The sequence below is a fragment of the Heloderma suspectum genome, chromosome 6 (genome assembly GCF_057233095.1).
Source record: "Heloderma suspectum isolate Gila_16-S chromosome 6, 16-S_ref, whole genome shotgun sequence".
NCBI lineage: Eukaryota > Metazoa > Chordata > Lepidosauria > Squamata > Helodermatidae > Heloderma > Heloderma suspectum.
In genome coordinates, this window is record NC_139463.1 from 49,718,414 (window position 1) to 49,741,594 (window position 23,181).

Genomic DNA, 23,181 nt, shown 5'->3' on the forward strand with positions numbered 1-23,181 from the left:
GGGGTCTTCCGGTACCTGACGGCACAGAACGGGCGGGGCTTCTGCCGCGGGTGCCTGCTGCTCTTGGGCCGCCATGTCCTTGGCGCTGCTGCTGCTGCGTCGGGCAGGCCGGGGCCGCGCCACGCTCAGCGCCGTGAGAGCGGTGAGGGGGAGGGGGAGGGGGAGGGGGAGGGGGAGGGGGAGGGGGAGGGGGAGGGGGAGGGGGAGGGGGCCTCGCGAGGAGAGGGGGCGGTTCGTGTTAGAAGCGCAGGCTTGGAAGGGCCTTGGAGATCATCTAGCGATTCTACCCCCGCCCCCCCGGCAGGCTCTGCGATGCAGCTACAGCATCCCTGACAGCTTCTGCTTAAATATTTCCAGGCAGCAAGAACCCACCACCTCCCATGGCTGTCTGAACAGCGCTTACTGTTAGGAAGTTGCTCCTAATGTTTAGCCGAACCCTGCTTCCCTGCAGCTTCCATGCGTTGGTTCTAGCCCTAGGCCTGCACTCGGGAGCAACAGAGAACAAGTCTGCTCCACCTTCTGCAAGGCAGCCTTTAAGATACTTAAGGCCGCTATCCTGTCTCCCCTTAACCCTCTGGTCCTCAGGCTAGACATACCCAGCTCTTTCAACTGTTCCTTGTAGCCAGCCCCGCATCATCATCTTGATCACTCTTCTGTGGACACACTCCACTTTGTTTTTGTTCTTCTTAAAATGCTGTGTTCAGAACTGGACATAGTACTCCAAATGTGCCCTGACTAACACAGAATAGAGCAGAATTATTACTTCCTGTGAACTGGACACTATGTGTTCTGTTAATGTTAGGCTTGACGATGTTCACATTTGTGCTGCAACATTTACTCAGGTTAGAAAATGTAATCATCTGAAAGGTACCCCTAGCGTAAACAGGCAGATTAAAAAATATTTACAATGAAGTCCTTATAATACCTGCCAATGGCAAGGGGCAATCTTATTTCCTCTCACCGAGGAGAGGCCTTCTAAGATGAGGCCTTCTGCAACATGCATGTGCATGATCTAAGATGCATTATGAAGTGATCATTTTTAAAAATCAAGCTACAGCCCTAGTTAGAACTGTCATCATACTGTTTCTAATGGGGCAAGTTTAAACATTCCCGATGTTCATGTTACAAACAAGGGACGTGTGAGGTGCACTGAGGCAAAATAACTGCTTGCTTTGTAAGTGATGAAGAGTAACTACAGATTTCTTGATTGCCAAAAACTGAGATTCTTGGGTGGCACAAAACACTATTTACCTATTTATTTATTTGAAAGTTATATATAATATTTTATATGAAATCACTCAAAGCAGCTAACAAGCAAAATGGTTAAAAAGTAAACTGTACAATGAAATCAAAAACTACACAACAGCAGAAACAGAAAAATAACCAAATAGATAGCAAATCATTGCAGGAGAAACTCAAAACACTCATAAATAATCAAAACATGAAGCAAGACATACAAAAACAGAAAGCCAACAGAGTTAACTAACCCAAAGGTCTCCTTACTTAAAGATGCAGAGTTTTGTCTGGCATCTGAAGACTGACAGTATTGGTGCCAGGTAGGCTTCATTGGAGACGGTGTTCCAGGGGACTGGTGCCACTACTGAGAAGGCTCTGCTCCTACTTGGCTCTTGCTGAATAGAGCATATGAGAGGGTACATATCGGAGAAGGTGATCCTTAAAATATACAGGACCCAGTCTCTCAGAGCCTCATGAATTTGAACTGTATACTACCCATTTTCACTGGTGGATTTCCCTTTCATATTGCTTCTCCTGATCGATCAGTTTATTGCATGTGAAATTGAAGCCATACCATCTTTGGCTGTTGAGATATCATAGCTACAATGCTGAGTGTCTAGAAACTGTGTTTTTTTAGTGTGTGTTCAGGTGACTTTTAAAACTCAGTGTGAAGTACTCAGGTGATGATAGGGGTTTGCAGCCAAGTAAGGGTAAATTCAGATTCACATGGTGAGAATCCTGCTGACAACTGCTGCTTTAATAAGAGATGAAAATACCATTTTGCTTGTGTGTCAGTCAGTGTGATGCAAATTTCAGTTGATCAGGCCACTGTGTGGATAATATTTCAATCACTGCATAGAAAGTATGGTCCTTTGAATCCACCCTAATTTGTAAATTAAAATTGAGCCCTAGTGATGTGCTTGTTTTAATGAAATGAAATTAAGCTTAGTTAAAACTGGTGGGAGTAATGTTACTGAGGATTCGTAACAACTACAACATGTTGTTGTTGTTGTTGTGTGTTCTATTGCATTTCTGAAGAAACCGATAAAAAGCTAGATATCAGCGCCCAAAATGTCTGTTTGAAAAGATCTTGTTAAACTTAGCAAGGTCAATATTGGTCTTTTTTAAAAAAAAAAACCTGTGTGTTATGTATTACATTGATATGGCAGAACATTAAATTTTAAATAAAGTTGACTCAGTCTGATGAATTTTTTCTTCTAGGCAAGACTTCATGTGAGTTCCTCTTGGAACCTTCAGTATGGCTGGCTGGCATATATGTTGGGAGAGAGAACTACTAAAAGGTTCAACAACTATAGCAAAGTCTTCACAGTGGATGGCAATTTGCGTTCTGGCAAGGGTAAACTTGCACAGCAAGTAGCAGAAAAGCTAGGTACATACTTCTGTGTAACTTTATGGGTGGATGTATCATTGCTAAACTTTTGTGTAATGTAGTAACTGAATATTGGGTATTTGGAGCTAGTTTAAAATGTCTTCTATGACTTTTGCAAATGTATGGTGGGCAATGTAAGATTGCATACCTGTAACTAGGGATGTCAGAGGAATCTGTCTAGGAGGTCAAGTTCGCCGAGCTTTCAGCGGGTTAGCCCCCTGGACTCTGGCTCGCTTACCTGTGGGCTGGCTCAACTCAGTCTGTATTGAGTCAGGCCAGCTCACGAATGTTTGTGTGTGTGTTTTGTCTCAAACTTGACATTTAGGCAAGTTGTGGCCACAATTTGCGCAAGTTAAGCAAGTTGCAGCTGTAATTTGCACAAATTGCAGCTGTAAATATGCTTAACTTGCGCAAATTGTGGCTGCAACTTATGTAAATGCCAATTTTAAGAGACCCCCCCCCCCACACACACACAAATTCCCGGATTTTGAGGAAAAGCTCTGGCTAATCCGGATTTTGAGGAAAAGCTCTGGCTAATCCAGATTTTGAGGAAATGCTCCTGTCTCTGGGGAAATCCGGTGAGCCCCAAAAGGGCCAGATTTCCCTGGGAGGGCCATCCTTACCTGTAACTGTAGTTCTTCAAGTGGTCATCTGTGCATTCACACATATGGGTTCTGGGCCTGCACAGACCTTCCTTCAGAATATTCTTGAGCAGTGCTTTTTAGGCAGGGAACTCACCTTCGGCGTATACGCTCAAAGGATGTGTTTCCTGCCTTTCCAGTCAGTTCCCACAATCATGGTAGCAGCCATATATTGATGTAAGTACTTGGGTAAGAGCACCCGAGTACTTACATCAATATATGGCTGCTACCATGGTTGTGGGAACTGACTGGAAAGGCAGGAAATACTGTGGGCAAAAATCCCTTAGAATAAATGGAGTAGCACTCATGGTCAACAAAAGGATGGGAAAAGCAGTACTGGGGTACAATCTCAAAAACGATAGAATGATCTCAGTACGAATCCAAGGCAAACCATTCAACATCACAGTAATTCAAGTCTATGCCCCAACCACTGAGGCCGAAGAAGCTGAGGTTGATCGGTTCTATGAAGACCTACAACACCTTCTAGAACTAACACCAAAAAAAGATGTCCTCTTCATCACAGGGGATTGGAATGCTAAAGTAGGAAGTCAAGAAATCACCAGGATAACAGGCAGGCATGGCCTTGGTGCACAAAATGAAGCAGGACAAAGGCTAATAGAGTTTTGCCAAGAGAACACGCTGATCATAGCAAAAACTCTTTTCCAACAGCACAAGAGGCGACTCTACACATGGACGTCACCAGATGGTCAATATCGAAATCAGATTGAGTATATCCTTTGCAGCCAAAGATGGAGAAGCTCTATACAGTCAGTCAAAACAAGCCCTGGAGCTGACTGTGGCTCAGATCATGAGCTTCTTGTTGCAAAATTTCAGCTTAAATTGAAGAATGTAGGGAAAACCACTAAACCATTCAGGTATGACCTAAATCATATCCCTGATGAATATACAGTGGATGTGAGGAATAGATTTAAGGGATTAGACCTGATAGACAGAGTGCCTGAGGAACTATGGATGGAGGTCCGTAACATTGTTCAGGAGGCAGCAACGAAATCCATCCCAAAGAAAAAGAAATGCAAGAAAGCCAAGTGGCTGTCTGAGAAGGCTTTACAAGTAGCTGAAGAAAGAAGGGAAGCGAAAAGCAAGGGAGAAAGAAAGGGGAAGATATATCCAACTGAATGCAGAGTTCCGGAGAATAGCAAGGAGAGACAAGAAGGCCTTCTTAAATGAACAATGCAAAGAAATCGAGGAAAACAACAGAATGGGAAAGACTAGAGATCTCTTCAAGAAAACCGGAGACCTCAAGGGAACGTTTTGTGCAAAGACGGGCATGATAAAGGACAAAGAAGGCGGGGACCTAACAGAAGCAGATGAGATTAAGAAGAGGTGGAAAGAATACACAGAAGAACTATACAGGAAAGATCTGAATGTCCCTAATCACCATGACAGTGCGGCCACTGAATGTGAGCCAGACATCCTCGAGAGTGAAGTCAAGTGGGCCTTAGGAAGCATTACTAACAACAAAGCTAGCGGAGATGACAGTATTCCAGCTGAGCTATTTAAAATCCTAAAAGATGATGCTGTTAAAGTGCTGCATTTAATATGCCAACAAATTTGGAACACTCAACAATGGCTGCAAGACTGGAAAAGGTCAGTTTACATTCCAATTCCAAAGAAGGGCAACGTCAAAGAGTGTTCAAACTACCGCACAGTTGCGCTCATTTCACATGCCAGCAAGGTGATGCTCAAAATCCTACAAGCTAGGCTTCAGCAGTATGCGAACCGAGAACTACCGGAAGTACAAGCTGGGTTTCGAAGAGGCAGAGGAACTAGAGATCAAATCGCCAACGTTCGCTGGATCATGGAGAAAGCAAGAGAATTCCAGAAAACCTCTATTTCTGCTTCATTGACTATGCTAAAGCCTTTGATTGTGTGGATCACAACAAACTATGGCAAATTCTGAAAGTGATGGGAGTACCAGACCACTTTACCTATCTCCTGAGAAACCTGTACGAGGGTCAAGAAGCAACAGTAAGAACCAGACATGGAACAACCGAGTGGTTCAAAATTTGGAAAGGAGTACGACAAGGCTGCATATTGTCACCCTGCTTATTTAACTGATATGCAGAGTACATCATGAGAAATGCCGGGTTGGATGAATCACAGGTCGGAATTAAGATTGCCGGGAGAATTATCAACAACCTCTGATATGCAGACGATACCACCCTAATGGCAGAAAGTGAAGAGGATCGAAAGAGCCTCTTGTTGAGGGTGAAAGTGGAGAGTGCAAAAGCTGGTTTGAAACTCAACATTAAAAAAACAAAGATCATGGCATCTGGCCCCATCACTTCCTGGCATATAGAAGGGGAAGAAATGGAAGCAGTGACAGATTTTACTTTCTTGGGCTCCAAGATCACCGCAGACGGTGACTGCAGCCATGAAATTAAAAGACGCTTGCTCCTTGGGAGGAAAGCTATGGCAAACCTAGACAGCATAGTCAGAAGCAGAGACATCACCTTGCCGACAAAGGTCCATCTAATCAAAGCTATGGTTTTCCCAGTAGTAATGTATGGCTGTGAGAACTGGACTATAAGGAAGGCTGAGCACCGAAGAACTGATGCTTTCGACCTGTGGTGCTGGAGAAGACTCCTACGAGTCGCCTGGACTGCAAGGAGGTCAAATCAGTCCATCCTAAAGGAAATCAACCCTGAGTGCTCATTGGAAGGACAGATACTGAAGCTCAAATATTTTGGCCACCTAATGCAAAGAGAAAACTCTCTGGAAAAGACCCTGATGCTGGGAAAGACTGAAGGCAAAAGGAGAAGGGGACGGCAGAGGATGAGATGGCTAGATAGCATCACCGATGCAATGAAGATGAACTTGAGCACGCTCCGGGAGAGAGCGCAGGACAGGAAGGCCTGGCGTGCTGTGGTCCACGGGGTCACGAAGAGTTGGACACAACTGAACGACTGGACGACAACAACAACAACAAAGAGCCCCCGAGAGCAGGTTGTGTGGAGAACTACAGTTACAGGTAAGCAACCTGCCCTTCTTTTTTGTGGTCTCTACGCATCGTACATATTGATGATTGGCAAGCTTAGACCTGTTGGTGGAGGGGCAGATGCTTCAGGAGAAGTGTGAAGACAGTACAGCCCTGCCAAATGCAGCATTGGACCTAGCTCTAATGTCTGACTTGTAATATTTCACCACTTTTGACAGCTGGGATCATGTTGCTGCTCTACATAGGTTTGGAAGAGTTACCCTGCTGAGAAATACCACCAAGGTTGCTGCAACCCTGGTAGAATACCCACAGACTGAAGAGGGTGGTGGCAGGCCCTCAAGCTCATAGGGCAGCTTGATCACATGCGACCATCTTTGCAGGAAAAACGGGAAGCTTTTCCTGAGGTCTTCATAACAAATAAAGAGCCTCTGAGTTTTACAATGGGAGGCTGTGTGTTCCAGATAAAAGGCAATGATCTGCCTGACATCCAGTGAATGCAAGGAGATTTCAGGTGGGGAGGAGGGTGTCAGGAGGAAGACTGGCAGAATAACATCCTAGTTAACAAAAAGAGGATAACTTTCAGCACCATAAGATGACTTTCTCCTCGTGGAAGGTAAGATAGGAAGGATCCACCCAGATCACACACAATTTGCTGAAGTAACAGGCAGACATAACCGCAACCAAGAGGATCGCAACCAATCTCCAGAAGCAATAACTAGAGGCTGCAGGAAGCCAGAGGCTTAAACGTGAATTTCCTGAAACTACTGAAAGGCTCCACATCATGACTGGCATCACAACTGGGGGTATAAACTACATAAATCCTTTTAAAAATCGATTAACTGCAGAGTGCGAAAAATATCTTGAACAGGCAATTCCCTTACTTTCAGCAAACTTAGTAAATTATGCCTATTTAAATACATAGGGTTGCTGGGTGGATGGATTTCTGGTAGCATCAATGACCTGCTGGATCTCTGGCTATATCTACATGTTGGAAATCCAGCGGTGGACCTGACCACCATGCTGTTTAAGAAGGTTGGATGGCAGCAGATGCGTGTATTTCTGGTTGGGCAGGAGGAGCAATATGGGGAGCCAAGGTTGACAGAGCTACCATGGAGGTAACCAGATGCAGACTGTGTTGTCCTGTCTCACCTTTGCAATTACTTTCACAAGGAGGAGGAGAGGGGGAAACAGTAAAAATAGAGTGCCCACCCACTGGTGAAGAAGGCATCTCTGATGGAGTCCCCGTCTTGGCCTGTCCTGCTGCGGAAGGTCTCATGCTTCACACTTAATGATGTGGTGAAGAGGTCTGTCCTCAGCGTGCCCCATCAGTGGAAGTGATGGCAAGTTACCATGTGGTGAAGCATCTGCTTGTGCAATGCCAAGGTGGACCAGCTGAGGTCGTTGGCCAAAAGGTTGTCCTCCCCCGCCAGACAAACAGCTATTAGGAAAATTCCCTGTGGAAAACACCAATTCCAAACAGTTAGCATGTGTTATCTAGGGCACTGATATGCAAGTCTTATTCTGTTGGTTGGCAAGTGTTGTAGACTGTCAAAGTACACACTCCACTCTGTCTTCAACGTGTCTGTGCTTATTATGCACAAAGGGCACAGAGGATGGAAGGGCGCATCTTTTATCAGTTTGGTACAGTCTGTCTACCATAGGGAAAGCTGTATTGGGAGAGAGAGAGAGCGAGCAGAGTGCACTTCGGGTTCTCCATGTGGGGGCAGACCCAAGTGAACTAATTCTGGAGCAGTACAAACAGTGTGATGATGGTAGTGGAGGCTATCAGCCCTAGGAGCCTTTGTACCTGCTGGATTTTGTTGTTGGAAATGTGATGCAGAATGGCAGCCATAGTGGCGGCTCTGTCTCAGGAAAGGTAGGCATGGCCTGCCATTGAGTCTAGAGATGCCCTGATATATGTCAGCAAACAGGTTGGTCTGAGATCTGTTTTGTCTGGGGTGATGCAATGGCCAAGGTTTTCTAGGATGGCCAAGGTGGTATCAGTATGAAAGGTGATGGGGTGACGAGCAACCAGTTGTCTGTATAGGGGAAAACTGTTATCCCCAAGATGTGAATATGAGCAGCCACCAGGGCTACACACTTTGTAAATACCCTTGGGGCAGGTGCCAGACCAAAGGGGAGGACCCAGAGCTGGTAACATGGGCATCCTGTGGCAAAATGGAGATACCTTCAGTGGAACAGCCAGATAGAAGTGTAAGCATTCTTCAGGTCTGTTGAGGTGAATCAATCCCTTAGATGAAGCAGCAGTTGCATTGGCTAGAGTTACCACAAGGAACTTCTTTGTCTTGATGAAGAAATCCATGTTGCTGAGAATAGGACATGGGACATCATCCTTTTTTGGGACAATGAAGTAGCAGGAATAAAACCCATTTGACTCTTCCCTTGGTGTCACCCTTTCAGTAGTCCCTTTCTGTAGGAGGAGGATCTCCTCTTCCAATAGAGGAGACAGTATGGTTTCATACCTCTGTCTGAGGGAAAGGATGAAAACTATGGTACAACTATGGTACAGTGGTGAGGACCCATGAGTCTTGGGTAATCTCTTGCCACACATCTGTGAAGCTTTGAAGTCAGGATCCCAAAATGGGAGAAGGTGTTGAAAGGCAAAAGGTATTTGCAAAGTCAAAGACACCACTTAGAGTGATCCAATGACATATGGTGAGATGTGAACTTGGGTTTTGTTTGAGAAAGGGTGCTTAGATCCCTGTTACAATGGCTGAGAAAAATGATTCCCTGGGAATCTTGACATCTGTATGCTAGAGGGATCTCCTGGACCCTGAATGAGACTGGGAATGGATGGCTAGCTGTTAGACACCTGCCTCCATCCAATGAACCATTGTGCACGTTTGAACTCTGTTTAGAGCATCATTGCTTTTGGCACGAAAAGGACTTTTCTCATCAAATGGTAGATCCTCAATTCTCATTCTAACTTCCTGCGTAAAATCTGCTGAATGCAGCCAAACATGTCTCCTAAGAGTGATAGAGCTCACTGTTGATTTCGAGCTACAGTCTGCCCTATGTCGGGCAGTGTTAATTTGTTGTTTGGCTAGGTGGCAAGCCTCGATGTGAAAACTCCTTGGTACTTCTCTCTGTTCCTCAGGAAGATGATTGAAGAAAGTCAGAGCTTTTTCCCACAGGAGGAATAGATTCCATGCCACAGGGGCTTTGTATTTAGCAGTGTGCAGGGAAAGTACTCCAACTGGTATGGAGAGCGTTGATCCCAGGTATGAGATGTAGAGTGAAAGTAATGAGGGTTGGTAGTTTGTCTCCAAGTTGATTGTGCTGTACATAATTCAGGATAAGGATAGGCAGGGGTCCTGGAGTAGCAAGACTTGCGGGAGGCTCTGTGTGAATCCAGCAATCAATGCTGGGGTGAACAATCTGGAGACAATAATTTGCCTGGGGACAGAGGTCTTTGGTCCCAAGGCAGGGAGGTTCCTGTGGCCTTTCTCTGATCTCTCCTTCAGAAGTGGAGCCAATAATCTGCTCCTCATCTGATGAAGGACAGTCCAGAATGCACTGCAACTGATCAAGGACTGGTATAGGAGAGGACAACATAGATGGCAGGGAGGGGAGCTGTCCCGGGGTGGGAGCTGATATCACTGCCCGAGCTAAAGGCATCGGTACAGATACAGGGTGTGCTTGTAGTGGATTAGGCTGCATCTCAGAATGGAGCAGGCCCTGAGCCTCCCTCCCTCCGCTTCTCCTTTCGTGCCTCTGTTGAGTGAAGATGAAGAGTCTTCTTTAGTCATCTTAGTCTTCCCCAGTGAGACTGACCCTTATTGCTTCCCTTCCCTAGATGCCAAACTGGGGACCATCTTGGACACCAAAGTTTTCTCTGGGGACAGCAAAGGTGCTGGTATGGTGAGGATTGGCACAGAATTGCCAGTTGGTACTGGGGTAGCAGGGATTAAGCAAGTGGAAGTCTCTGATAGCAGAGGACTCAGTTTGGTCCAGAAAGAGGGGATGTACTGGGACAGATTGCCCTGAAGCCTCAGGGTCAAGAGCGAGATCAGGGGTGTTGGTCTTGAACAACGTTTTGTGCTACTTGCTCTACAGGTTTTTTCTGTGCTGTGGAATCAACAAAGGCTGATTCCAAGAAAGGAATCAGCCTTCGGGAAGGCTTGTTCCCAAAGGAAAACTCTGAGGTGTGAAGAGTGATTTCACTAAGCTTGGGGTGGAAAGCTGTGACAGACCAAGGAAGTGTCTGCTAGACATCTCTTGACAAGACAGAGAAGACAGAAGAAGTAGCCCTCGTGTGGGGGGAAGCTTCTCCTCACTGGTAGTATAAAATGGCGCTAGTAAGGTCATAGACCCTGAGGTTCTCTTGATGTGCCCAAGGGCATGGAATGAAAAATGGAAGAAATAACAACAGAAGAAGAACGTTAAAAAAGAAAGAGAGAGAATAAAATTAAACTAAAATAACATGATGGTTTTCCTTCAGATGAGGGAGAAATTCCAAACAATTCCAAACAATGCTGGCGCTGTGGCAGTTGAAGAGGAACTGATTGGAAAGGCAGGGGCCATGTCCTTTGAGTGTGTGCAGTGAGGGTGGGGGTAAGTTTCCTGCCTAAAAAGCTCAACTCTAGAATGTTTTCAAGGAAGCTCTGTACAGGGGCAGAACCCATATTTGTGATGCATAGAGACTATGAAGAAGAACTAATAGATATAAAATAAATCTGATATTTTTTGAGTTGTATCCTTCCTATCTCTCTAATGTTTCCTCATATGTAAGAAAGGTGATATCTCATTATTTTCATTTCTGCCTTATTATGTAAGGGCTTTGGATGGGCTACAGGGCTTATTTTGAGATAAGCTGCTGTTGTTCCTCCTTTGGGCAGTAGTGTAGAATATCTGCTGGAGTCCAGAGTATATGTTGCAAGCTTTTTCATTCAGGTTGTTTTTTGTAGCTAGGACCAAATAGGAAGATTATACTTTTATATAGGGCTGTTGTTTAACAAAACCATAGTAAATTAATTGTATGAGTTGTAATTTATTAATTGAGTAAATCTAAATAAATGTGCACATGAAAAAAACTATTTCTGAACAGACAACATTCTTTGTTGCATGGCAACAAAACTATTTCTGAACATGTTGCATGGCAGGAAACATCTCAGAAGAGGCATTCCTTCCTTTGTGAGAGAGGAGGAGGATGCATGCCTCTTCCAAGAAAGTGTCTGCTGCCCATAGATTTGTAATCACTTAATTTAAACATAATTAACCATTTGAAAAATCTGCTCTGTTACTGCAAGGACATTCTAAATTAATACCAAGTTTTAAAGTGAATCTTATACATGCCTGCTTTGAAGTAAGTCCCACTGAGTTCATTTGGACTTACTCCTAGGTAAGTGTGTATAGGATTGCAGCCTAAACCACTTAATCTATTCTAATTGACTGTTGCAACCTTGGTTTCATATTGTACTTTGATCCATTCTGAACCCTCAGGGCAGCCAGTGTAGGAAAATAAATATACAGCAGTGGTGGTCCGGAGGAGGTGGGTGTTGAGAAGACTGTAAAGAGGCTTTTTTAAAGGTGGGAAAAAACTGGAAGCTTTCAGTTGTGTTGTGCTGGGTTGCTTATGAAAAGTTGGACTGGAGTGGAACGTCCCTGAAGAGTGCCATGTAAATCCTGCAAAGGTCATTGCACATACTTGTAAGCACAGTTTTGCTTACATTTGGGAATTGCTTAATTTGAGCATCAATATCTAGCTTTCCCTTCTTAATCTTTGCTTCTTCCAGGTTTGCGATATTTCCCGGAAGCAGATGTTCATTTTTTAGACAAGGTCACAGGAGATGGAACAATATTGGATTCCAAATTCAATGGCAATTGTAGTCTGGAGACATTTTACAACAATCCTAAACATCCAGATGGAAACTCTTATCGGCTTCAATTCTGGCTGTATAGTAACCGCCTCTTACAGTATGCTTATGCCCTGGAACACTTACTGACTACAGGTAATTCAATCTTGGATTCTATTTAAGGAAAACAAATGTAACAAAAATAAAACTGTCACTGAAAGGCCCCTTTTAAAAGCATATTTTTTTTCTAAAAAGGAAAATTGGGAATGAGATAAAAAGACAAAAATGGAATCAACCATAATTGTTCTAAAAGAACCTAGAAAAGTCTTGAAGTACATTTTGTAAGGTGGAGAAGGTAGAACTGAGATGGTGGTCTGGAGAGAGCAAGTTCACATTGAGTGGTCCACAACAGCAGAGGTCAAGCTGACCCAGTTTGTATGTCATGCCAATTCCTGGCTTGTTCAATGCATAGTTAGCATGCTGCCTCCTTTCCACTTGTTGCGTCCGCTTTCAGTGGGAGGGGCTGTGGCTCAGTGGCAGAGCACCTGCTTTGCATACAGATGGTCCCAGGTTCAATCCCCAGCATCTCCAGGTAGGGCAGGGAAAACTCCGGCCTGGAACCCTGGAGAGCTGCTGCCAGTCAGTGTCGACAATACTGGGCTAGATGGACCAGTGAGCTGACTCAGTATAAGGCAGCTTCCTATGTTCCAATGTTCTAGTCAGTTGTAATGAACAACTCTGGAATGCCCCATTCCTGGGTTGTTAGCCTGATGCCCGAACCCAGAACTTTGGGTTGTTTAGGGGTTAAACAATACAGAGTTAGCCCAGCAAGGCATCAAGATAACAACCCAGGATTATAGTTGATTGAAAGTGGAGGCAAAGAGTGCGTGAGCATTCTGCCATGCAGCCATCACTAACTGTGGGTCAGACAACCCATAGTTTGCTGTTACGTCACTAGCTCCATTTGCATGTGACACGAAGCTGTGGTTTATGTTAACCATGGTTCTTGGTTTAGCCATTAATGGTCTTGCAGAAGAGCAAACAAGCCGCAGCTTGTTTTCCATATTTCTGGTTTCTTTCTCTCCTGCCCATTTTGCCAACCTTCAGAATAGTTTCTTTTTCAGGCTGCTCTTGCTGGGCGCCTCTGTTTCAGGGTGGATAGCAGCACAAAAAAGCCAGAGATGAGCCATGGTCCTGGGTTCAGAAATCATGACCAGCCATGGTTTAAACAAACCAGAGTTTGTAAGCCAACAACAAAACCATGGCTTCTGTTTGTGGTTTGTAGCTTGTTAACAAACCAGAGTTTGTTTGCAGGGATGGGTTCAGACACAACGACAAGCCAGATTTCAACAAACCACACCATGGCTTACCATCGTATGTGGACCAGGCCAGTGGCTCTTGTACACTTGGATGATACATGTGTTTGGCTTTAGGACATGCTGTTGAGAGGTCATTTTTTTACATATACAACACTACTTTGAAAACTGTGTGAAAATCAGAGTAATAAGCAGTATTGAAGAGCATGTTTTTAAAGGTGGGCTAAATAAAACCTTAGCCAAACACTTCTCTCTCGCCTCTTCTATGAATAAGGTGTAACAGTGTTTCTCTTGTTGAAATTTTATGGCTGTGATCCCTGGTTAACTTCAGGGCAAGGAGTAGTGCTGGAACGCTCCCCTTTCAGCGACTTTGTGTTCTTGGAGGCGATGTTCAAGCAAGGCTACATTCACAAACGGTGTAAGTACTCTCTTTTCACAGAAATGCTGTGATGCTAGCAGCCGGTGAGGAGCATGCTGATCACGTCACTGAAAAGATGAGGGACTTAATCGTGGGTCACCTGTCCGTAATCTTTTATCCAAGCCACCTAAATGGTAACAATGTAATGTTATGACATATGTGGCTAGTTAACCAGTATTTGACAATACTTGGTCAGTTGGCCACGCAAATGCCCTGCCTTAGTCCCAAGGCTGCATTTTTCCTTCTGTCTGCCTCCTAGATTGCGTGGCACTAGAATCTTGGGAGTGGTGTCATCCAGGTTGAGATGATGCAACAGGTGGGCCCCAAACAAAAGAAAATACTATTGGTGGGTTGACTTGGTAAAATCTGGGAGCTGATGTCATCAGTCAACGCAACTCATGGTTAGCGCAGAATTGACTTAATTCTGGTGGATGTATGCAATTAACACACATCCTTTAAGATAACTTTTATTGGGTTAAGAAGATATTATTTGTATTTTAAAGGAGTTGCTTTGCAAGCAATAAGAGGTGAGCATTAACATCTGTGACCTGTATCTGAACTGGTACAGAGCAACTGGACTTGTTACCAAACATTTTTTTTAAGTAGCTGCCTGAACTGAATCTTACATTTAGGAAATATTGATGAATAGGAATGGATTAATGGTCCATCACTCTGTCTGCCATTCTGCTTTCAGTCCTCTCTTTGCAATCTTGAGCTGCCTTGAGTAAATCTTTTAGAGAGGTGGTACTGAAAAGTCAAGAACAAGTAGATAAACCATGAGTTAAGGTGTGCCTTGTCTCTTTGAGCAGCGGGGGAGGTTTATGAGAGCTCTAGAGATCAGAGGTGCCTAACATCTTTCGGAACCTGCTGGGACCTCTGGAAGCAACTTTAACTTTAGTTCACAGGGCAGGCACAGTATCATGTGCTGGCATATACTGCTACAGCATGGCCTAAATATCTGGTGCAAAATTTGTAACTTTCCAGTTGCTTGTCCTGGAACACAATGCATCTTCAGCCCATTAAAGCATTCACTTGTGTTTCCTGGTTTATTTTGTAGGTGTGGAGCATTATGACAAGATTAAGGGTCTCAGTATTGGTGAGGTTTTGCCTCCTCACCTAGTCATTTATATCGATGTACCTGTCTCAGAAGTACAAAAAAGGATTCAAGAGAGAGGCGAGGTAAGCTAGGTTTGGGGGATAATCTTGGACAATGAGTGTCTCCACTCTGGAGCTGTAAAATGTTTTGTGCGTGGTTGTATGTCAGCTGATGTGTTGTCTCTTTAGGGTGGAAGGCTTCAGCTGTCTTGCCAGGGATAGGTGACAGTTTAACTGTATGTTAAGTTGGGACGTCCAATGTCTGCTGCTCATTGCTTTGTCTGGATTCTCTCTGTCTATTTTCTACTTGGGGAACCTTTTCCCCCTTGGTGGTAATCTGTCGGGGGCCTGCGTGCCAGTGGTGGGCAGAGTTGATGCCAGTTGTTGGTGGGGTGAGAGCCAAAGGTGGGTTCTTTTCTCCCCTCTTCCCCCTCACTAGCCCTTTTCTGTTTTTCTCTCACCACCCAGCAGGCTGCTGAAGAAGAAACTGATTGGTCTTGACAGAGGTCTGAACTGATTGCTTGCAGAGGGCCTTTAAATTAGGCTGAGGGATCTATGAAATTAGCCTGGGGGCAGCCATAGGGCTACAGGTTTGCCCACCCCTATTTTAATGTGTTTCTTGCAGTAGCTCAGAGATCTCATTCCTGGAGGACTGCTGTCTAAACCAGGTGTGGAGAAACTTTTTTCTGTTGAAGGCTATATTCCCTTGGGAGTTATCTTTGGGGAAAGTATGAGAAAACTGGAATGCATCCAAAATAGATACAAAAAGAGAGAGCTAGTCTCAAGGTGCTGAAAACAACAGTTTTATTCTTTAAGAAACTCAGTGCGTTTCGGCCAAGTATATTATTTATGGCCTTCCTCAGGGGGATTCTTAAAAAGCCTTTTGAGAACTCTGTCAGGACGGTCTCATACATTGGGAGATGGGCAGGTCTTTGGGGGGGCTGCATGCCAGTGGTGGGCCAAGCCAGAACCACAAAGGGTGGGGCCACCCTTCTTTCTGCCAGGCCTTCTCTCCATCTGGCCTCCTCCTTCTGACATGCAGTGAGGCAGAGGAGCACAAGTTGCTTCCCTCTCCAGTTGATCGTCTGCAGAGGGAGATTTGACAGGGAAACACATGCTCATTGATGCACTGTGGATGCCAATGAATGCCTATTGAGTAACTAATTCACTTTTTCTTTTAAATGAAATGGTCACTGTGTCTTCATCTCACAGAGGCTTCACTTAGATTGATTTAGACCTGATTTGCACATCTTAGCTACCGAGGGTTTAAAAGCCTGGCCTGCCTTCCACTCCTGCTGAGTTAAACAACCCAGGGATGTCTGAATGCAGAATTGGAGGTTGTTGGGGGCTGTTGTAACCCATGGTTTGTTCTTGGGTTCTAACTTTGGGTTGTTTCTCCCCCAACACGGACCATGATAAACAGCTCAAGGATGGCGTGTCCCTGGCTCATTTAACTCAGCAGGAGCCAGCAGGCTCACTCGTTCTTGCTGCAGTATCAACAGCCCAGTTCATAAACGGTGGGTTGTTTCAACGTGCAAACCGGGCCTTAGTACAAAATATGAGTCTGGTGGAAATGAATGCTGAAACGTATCCTAACATCTGCCTCATAGCTTTCTATTGTTCTGGATTGCTAGTTCTCTCTGAGAATGGCAAAGCTACAACATGGTTGTGGTTAGAGGTGATGTGATAGGAATTGCCAAATCTAGGTGTTATTGCTATACATGAGCAACAGCTTTGGAGATTCTGTTTTGTTGGGTACCGTTTTCTCCCTTCCCTGGTTGTATCTTTTAATGTGCAAGTAGGGGGAAACTATACCTGAGTACAGCTTATACCTTCTGACTCCATGAGATTCAGTTTTTTATAATGTTGAAAGCCCTGTTCAGGCATTCAGTACTGAACGTGCATAGGAGCAAGTGAGAACTAGCCCTCCCCCTTGACAAAGTGCTCACTGGCTGGGTTTCCTGGTTGACGTGTGTTCAGCTCAGCCTGAAGCGTGCCATGTTCAGCACACATAGGGTTTCCAGCATGGATATGGGGAACCTGGTCAGTCAGAACTCCCATCCTCATGGAAGAAACCCTATGTGTGCAGAAGGAGCTGAACACATGTTGGCCGGAGAGTGTGGCTGGTGCATGCATGGTCATTGAAGGAGCAGGGCTCGTGCTCTGGCTTACTCCTGCATGTATTCAAATGGAATACCTGAAGCGGGCTGAAATCTCCCTAAAAATTCTAGATGTTATACCAAAGCTGGAAGTTAGGGCTTTGCCTGGTCTGACGATAGGGTTGCAGCATCTTCAGTCACATGAATTGTGTGTGTTTTCTTTTAAGCCATATGAAAAAAAGGTGTCACCTGCTTATCTTCAGAGTATTGACGATGGCTATAAGAAATCTTTCCTGCCACAGATCAGGTTAGTATGTGTTAATGTGGAATGCACACACTTTAATAAAATTGCTTGTACATAAACAGCTTTGTGCTGTGATGACTAGCTTGGAGTGTTGTGGTTTTGGCCTTAAAAGTCAAGTGCAGAACTCGGCTCTACTCCCTGATTATTTGTGGCTATATTTCATCCTTGTCAAAGGACTGGAAAGTAGAGCTTATCTCCCTGCGCTTTCCATCCATAGATTGATCTTTCCTAACTTTCCACTGTTTTTCTGTCTTGTGTAAGCTTATTTAGGTCCACATGTCTGCACCTTTTTTCCCATTTTAATTCGCTGTGTGTAAGTGTATGTATCAAGGCTGTCTTCAATTATATCTTGGACTAATTCCCCCACTTCTTAAAATCTGCCCTTTCCTAATTGATCACACTGTGTATCCATCCTCGTCCCTTTCTGGTATTATCTAACATTTCTTCATTAATTTTCTTTTTATCCAATTTACTTTATGCATTCTTCTCCAGCACCACCTTTCAGACTGCTTGTTTTCTTTCTTACCTGCTAAGGTAGCTTACAACATTACAACCTGCTAAGGTAGCTTACAACTCATATAATAAAAAGCCAATACAATACTAAGGCAGCAAACTAGATTAACAGTGGCCAGTGCCGCTGGTTCCAGTCTGCGCGCAGAAGGCCTTGCTGACCCAATCCACATGCGGTCCCTACCACTTGTGTGATGCGCTATCATGCTTCTGGGAGCAAGCCTCAAAACAAGTGGAAACACTTGTTTCTGGAAGTGGAGAGGTCGCCGGAGCCCTGCCTTTTCTTGAAATAAGTATTTCCATTTGTTTTGGGGCTTGGCCCTGGAAGCGCGATATCGCGTCGCACAAGTGGTATGGGCCACTTTTAGATCAGGACCAGCAGCGCTTTCCCATGGGAACCAGCGGGCCCGGCTGCATGTGCTGGGCCCCCATTGGATGCTGCCCTTGGACTCTCCCTCCTCCACTGAACATATTGTCAAAAGGTTGCACTTCCCTCTGTGCAGAGCCTTGTGCCAGATGGCCTACGGAATCCCTTCCAGCCTTTCTCACAGTTAAGGGATGTGGGCGTTCTGTGGCAACAGCTGTTGAATTCTTGGGAAATGGATATATGTTTTGGGATGGACTTTCTTGCATTTTCTAAATCTGAACCATTTTTCTTTCTAGTGAGACCTCTGAGGTCTTGCAGTACACAGTGAGTGAGGCCGAACATGTGGAAAAAGTGAGTTGTCATGGGCTGCATATCCCTCGTTGTGCATGTGAGATCTGGGCATCAGGCTTCGTTGCTTGCTTTGGTCTCCATCAGGGAGCTCCAGGGCGGTGCCATGGTTCTCCCTGTCCCATTCTGTCCTTGCCACAGGTAGGCTAGGTTGAAGGAAGGCGACTGGCCCATGGTCTCTGAGAGTGCTTCAGGCGGAGCAAGGTTTTTGAACTGCGTCTCCCTCATCAAAGACCCCACACTGAAGCAGGAGGCTTCTCCCGAGTGTGGCTGCAGAAGTGTGGATATGATGTATAACCTGCGCTTTTCCTGGAGCAGCAAGCATAACATTTGGGAGGAGCACTAGATTACTTATATAGAATCCAGACAGGAGTAATGGAAGGTGCACAAGTCTCTTGTGCTGAGACCTTGCAGTAGTTCACTTGTGGGGAAAGAACCCCAGTGTACTTTGATTGTATTGAATAACTTGTGTATCTTAAACATAAAGAGTCCCACCAGGGAGCCAAAGTGGTCTAGTGGTTAGAGCTGGGAAGGGAAACCTGTGGCCCTCCAGATGTACTACAGTTCCCATATTCCCTGACCCTGGGCCATGCTGGCTGGGGCAGATGGGGATTGGTCCAACAACATCTGGTGGGCCACAGATTCCCCAACCCTGAGTTAGAGTGTCGGGCTAGGATTGGGGAGACCCGAGTTCAAATCCCCTGGTTGCATTCCTCATCCATGGTCATGGACATTCATGCCAGCCCTTTTCTCCTTGCAGGTCATTGAAGATATTGAATACCTGAAGTTTGACAAGGGGCCTTGGCTCGAACAGGATGACGTTACTTTTCATCACTTGAGGATTCTGTAAGGACAGGCTGTTCTAGCAAATCTCATTTCACATGGCATCTTTGTTACTGACACACTTGGTGTCCAAAACTCTACAGGAGTAACTCCTTCATTTTTTTCATTTATTTCATAGTGGGCCATAGGCCATTCACAGAAATAACTCATCCCCCCATCCTGTCGATGCTGCAGAGGGTGGAAGTTTTCATGCTTTTCCAGCACTGAATACGTAATTAGCTGTACAACAATTTCCCTCCAACATCTAATTAATCAGAGGCAAACTGATTTTCTGAACTAAATTTGGAAGCACTTCATTGTAAAAACGGTCTGCCTCCTGGCTGGCAGCCAGGAGGAGTGACAGTCTCAGGAATGCAGCAGGCGGCCTCCTTGGAATGCAGATTGCATCAGAGTGCTTGAGTCATTCAGTGACACTCGATGCAGAGACAGGGCAGAAATGCCCACTCCCTGTGGAGGCGTGTCATCTTGCAGAGATGCAGGGAGCACCCTCCTTTGAGGCTGGGTCCTTTGAGCGGGGAGAAGCTTTTACTTCTTTAATTCAAGTCCCAGCACACAGCTTGGGAATTGCCATGGTACCGAGGTGAATCAGGACAAAACAAGTTTACAAACCATATTAAAACCAAGGCAAAGCAAAAGCCAGTATTGGTTGATTTACAAAACCTGAAAAGGCACAATCCCAAACAAGGAAGACACGGATGTGTTGTGGGATTTATTTCTTAGCCGAAATTGCTATTTGTAGTGATTGGGGTGGGGGGTACTTGGCGGTGGCAGCAACAGCATGCTCTCTAGGAGTCTGTTAGAGATTATTTGATGTGCACCTATGGATGCTTGAGGAATCTGATCTTTGCAACTTCTGATCTGAACTGTCTTGTTCTGCACCTCTCTTGGCTTAACAACACTACAAGCGAGAAGGATCTTGGAATTGTTGTAGATCACAAGCTGAATATGAGCCAAGAATGTGATGTGGCTCCAAAAAAGCCAAATGCTGTTTTGGGCTGCATTAATAGAAGCATAGCTTCCAAATCCCGGGAAGTACTAGTTCCCCTCTACTCAGCACTGGTTAGGCCTCATCTGGAGTACTGTGTCCAGTTCTGGGCACCGCACTTTAAGAAGGATGCAGACCAGCTGGAGAGGGTTCAGAGGAGGGCAGCGAAGACAATCAGGGGACTGGAAACAAAGCCCTATGAGGAGAGACTGAAAGAACTGGGCATGTTTAGCCTTGAGAAGAGAAGACTGAGGGGAGATAGGATAGCGCTCTTCAAGTCCTTGAAAGGTTGTCAGAGAGAGGAAGGCCAGGATCTCTTCTCGACCGTCCCAGAGTCCAGGACACAGAAGAATGGGCTCAAGTGATAGGAAGCCAGATTCCGGCTGAACATCAGGAAAAACTTCCTGACTGTTAGAGCAGTACGACAATAGAACCCATGACCCTGGGAGGTGGTGGGCTGTTCCACACTGGAGGCATTCAAGGTGAGGCTGGACAGCCATCTGTCAGGGATGCTCTGACTTGGATGCCTGCACTGAGCAGGGGGTTGGACTCGATGGTCTTATAGGCCCCTTCCAACCCTACTATTCTATGATTCCCTGACCTAATGTGTAGATCAGAAGTTAGTTTTTGACCAGCTTTTACACTGCCTGAAAATTCCAATTCAGTCCTCTGCTAAAAAATGTATCAAAATATGTATTTTGAGAGAAAAATGTTTTAAAATACATATCTTTGTTTAAAAATTAAAGTGGAAACAGGATGGAATACATTTGTGGTTGATCATATGCAAAAGTGGCCTGAACTGGAAATCGCCTGCCCTGCCCTATTCCTGTGTTGGCCTTCTATTTTCATTTAGTAAAAGATTTTTTGTAATTCTGTCCTTCAAAGAATTTTGTGGAGGGACTTACAAATGCACAAAGAAAATATTTTCAGTGAAAAAAAAACTTGGGAGGCTTGTGTTGCACTGGCAGCCCCATGGTCTAAGTCATGTGAAGGTGCCCATTCACCACACGTGCATGCGCAGCCCTGGCCAAGCTGTGCTGGGGCTGCTTCCTTGCCTCAATATAGCTTGGTTTCAAGCTCCTTCCCTTCCAGGGGTGGGGAGGGCACCTGGGGGTTTGCAGTGTGGCCTCTAGATGCATCTTGCTACGAAATTCCTTGGAGAGGCAAAACGTCCTAGATCTGCTGCTCCTCTGCGTTAGTTTAAAAACACCATAATTGCCCTGCTGGCTCAGACCACCAAAAGCTCAGCTCATGTTGCTTCAACCTGTTTCTGGTGGAGGTGTCAGATGCCTCTGGAAAGCTCCCAAGTTAGGCATGGAGGGAACAACCCTCCCCATTTGTCCACAGCACCACATTAACCTGCTCTTGTTCCTGGAGGCTCCGTTTACTTATTCATCAGTAGCCCACATTCACTTTTACCTCGTGTTCTGATCTCTCTAACCCCCCACCCCCACCCCGTCACATGCAGTAAGCATGAAAATACTCCATCTCTTGCAAGAGCAGCCTTGGGGAGGTGGTGGAATGGGTGATGTGCAAGGAGCAGGGCTGGCTGTTGAATCCACCCAGCAGCCCGCCCCTGCGGAGCACTTGCCTCGTTTCTGGTGGGCCACCTGTAAACCACGGAACTCCCCCGTCATCTTGCTTTTTTTGCGGGGTAGTAATTCCCCCCACCCCCAATGTCTAGATCTGAAAGCTGTTGCTCCGTTTTGTTTGAATGATAAGTGTAACCAGTTTTTCCTTTTTGCTTCTTAGTGTGGAAGACAAGTTGAGAGTGATTGTTCCGACAACTCTCCCTTTCTACATCCCTGAAATCACTATGGGGGGCCTTGAGCTTGATAAACTGTACTACGAATATAAGGCGGTAAGAGAAAGCTTAGTGACTGAAAATTGGTTTTGGCTCACGGTTGTAGCAGAAGGTGGGAGTCTGAAGAGGCTGGCTCGCTGGCAACAGAGTCTGGGCCCAGGGGGAGGCTTTGTGTAGGAGCAGTGCTGTCCGGGGGCTTGAACGGGGCAGCTCTCGTGCAGCAGGATGGAATCTTGTAAGCCCACAGGCAGGTCTTTCTAGTGCTTTGCAAGTACCACTCATGTCTTAAGCAGCAATTCCTTCATAAAGTTATTTGATCCTGAGGTGACTGACCTTTTTTGATTTGCGTCTGGAGAGAGGGGGTCTTTTAAACTTGCACTGGCTTTATACCAGTGTAGCCTCTCTCCTCGCCCCGCCCCCTGAAAATTGTAGTTGGGTAGAGCACTGAGAATTCTCTGGAGAGAACCACAGTTCCCTGAGCAGAGGGAATATCCATGAACCCAGCTCATGGTTGTGGGCTGGATCCACTCAGAGAAAGGATGGGGGGCCAAAGGAAGCTTTGACCTCATCCTGATGGAACTCCTGTCCTTTCTTTCCACTGTAGCTTCCTGGACGGAAATACAGTCCTGGCTACAATGCTGATGTTGGAGACAAATGGATCTGGCTGAAATAACTGTCATGGGAAGCGTCAGTGGGACAATAAAGCTCCTGTTAACCAGCCAGCCCCCTCTGCGTGGCATCTTAAACACAAGAAATACAGAGTGGTCTACCGTAGGAAGAAAAGAGGGCAGTCTGTTCACTTTCATTCAGATTGTTGTGAACTGAATTCCATTAAGAAGGTGCAGGTAGACCCATCAATTTAAAATGGGTTCTTATTAAAGCTGTGACTTAACATACTCAGGAGCTTGACTGGGTTTGGGTGAAATAAAATCCTTGACGCGCAGTGGTGCTGAGGCGGGTCTTTTTGCATATGGCTTGCCAGGCAGTACAGTGGAGCTGCAGTTCAATCAGCAGCCCCCCTCCCCTGTTCCTGGCGCCCAAAGGCCCAGT

General features: G+C 45.5%; 1 protein-coding gene across 3 annotated transcripts; it reads left to right on the forward strand.

Moving 5' to 3' along the window:
* The first annotated feature begins 23 nt into the window (after window positions 1-23).
* NDUFA10 (NADH:ubiquinone oxidoreductase subunit A10) lies at window positions 24-23,074 on the forward strand. Of its 3 annotated transcripts, none has more exons than XM_084807140.1 (10): window positions 24-142; window positions 2,458-2,626; window positions 11,983-12,198; window positions 13,690-13,776; window positions 14,834-14,955; window positions 17,198-17,277; window positions 18,448-18,502; window positions 19,260-19,345; window positions 22,080-22,188; window positions 22,736-23,074. In XM_084807140.1, the coding sequence occupies exons 1-10, from the start codon at window positions 74-76 to the stop codon at window positions 22,802-22,804; spliced, it is 1,062 nt and encodes a 353-aa protein (XP_084663266.1). In that variant the 5' UTR covers window positions 24-73; the 3' UTR covers window positions 22,805-23,074. The 3 variants fall into 3 exon arrangements, with proteins under 3 accessions (XP_084663266.1, XP_084663267.1, XP_084663265.1); XM_084807141.1 differs by having other exon boundaries at window positions 24-133; XM_084807139.1 differs by lacking the exons at window positions 24-142; window positions 2,458-2,626 and adding an exon at window positions 3,937-6,259.
* Window positions 23,075-23,181: the final 107 nt, after the last annotated feature.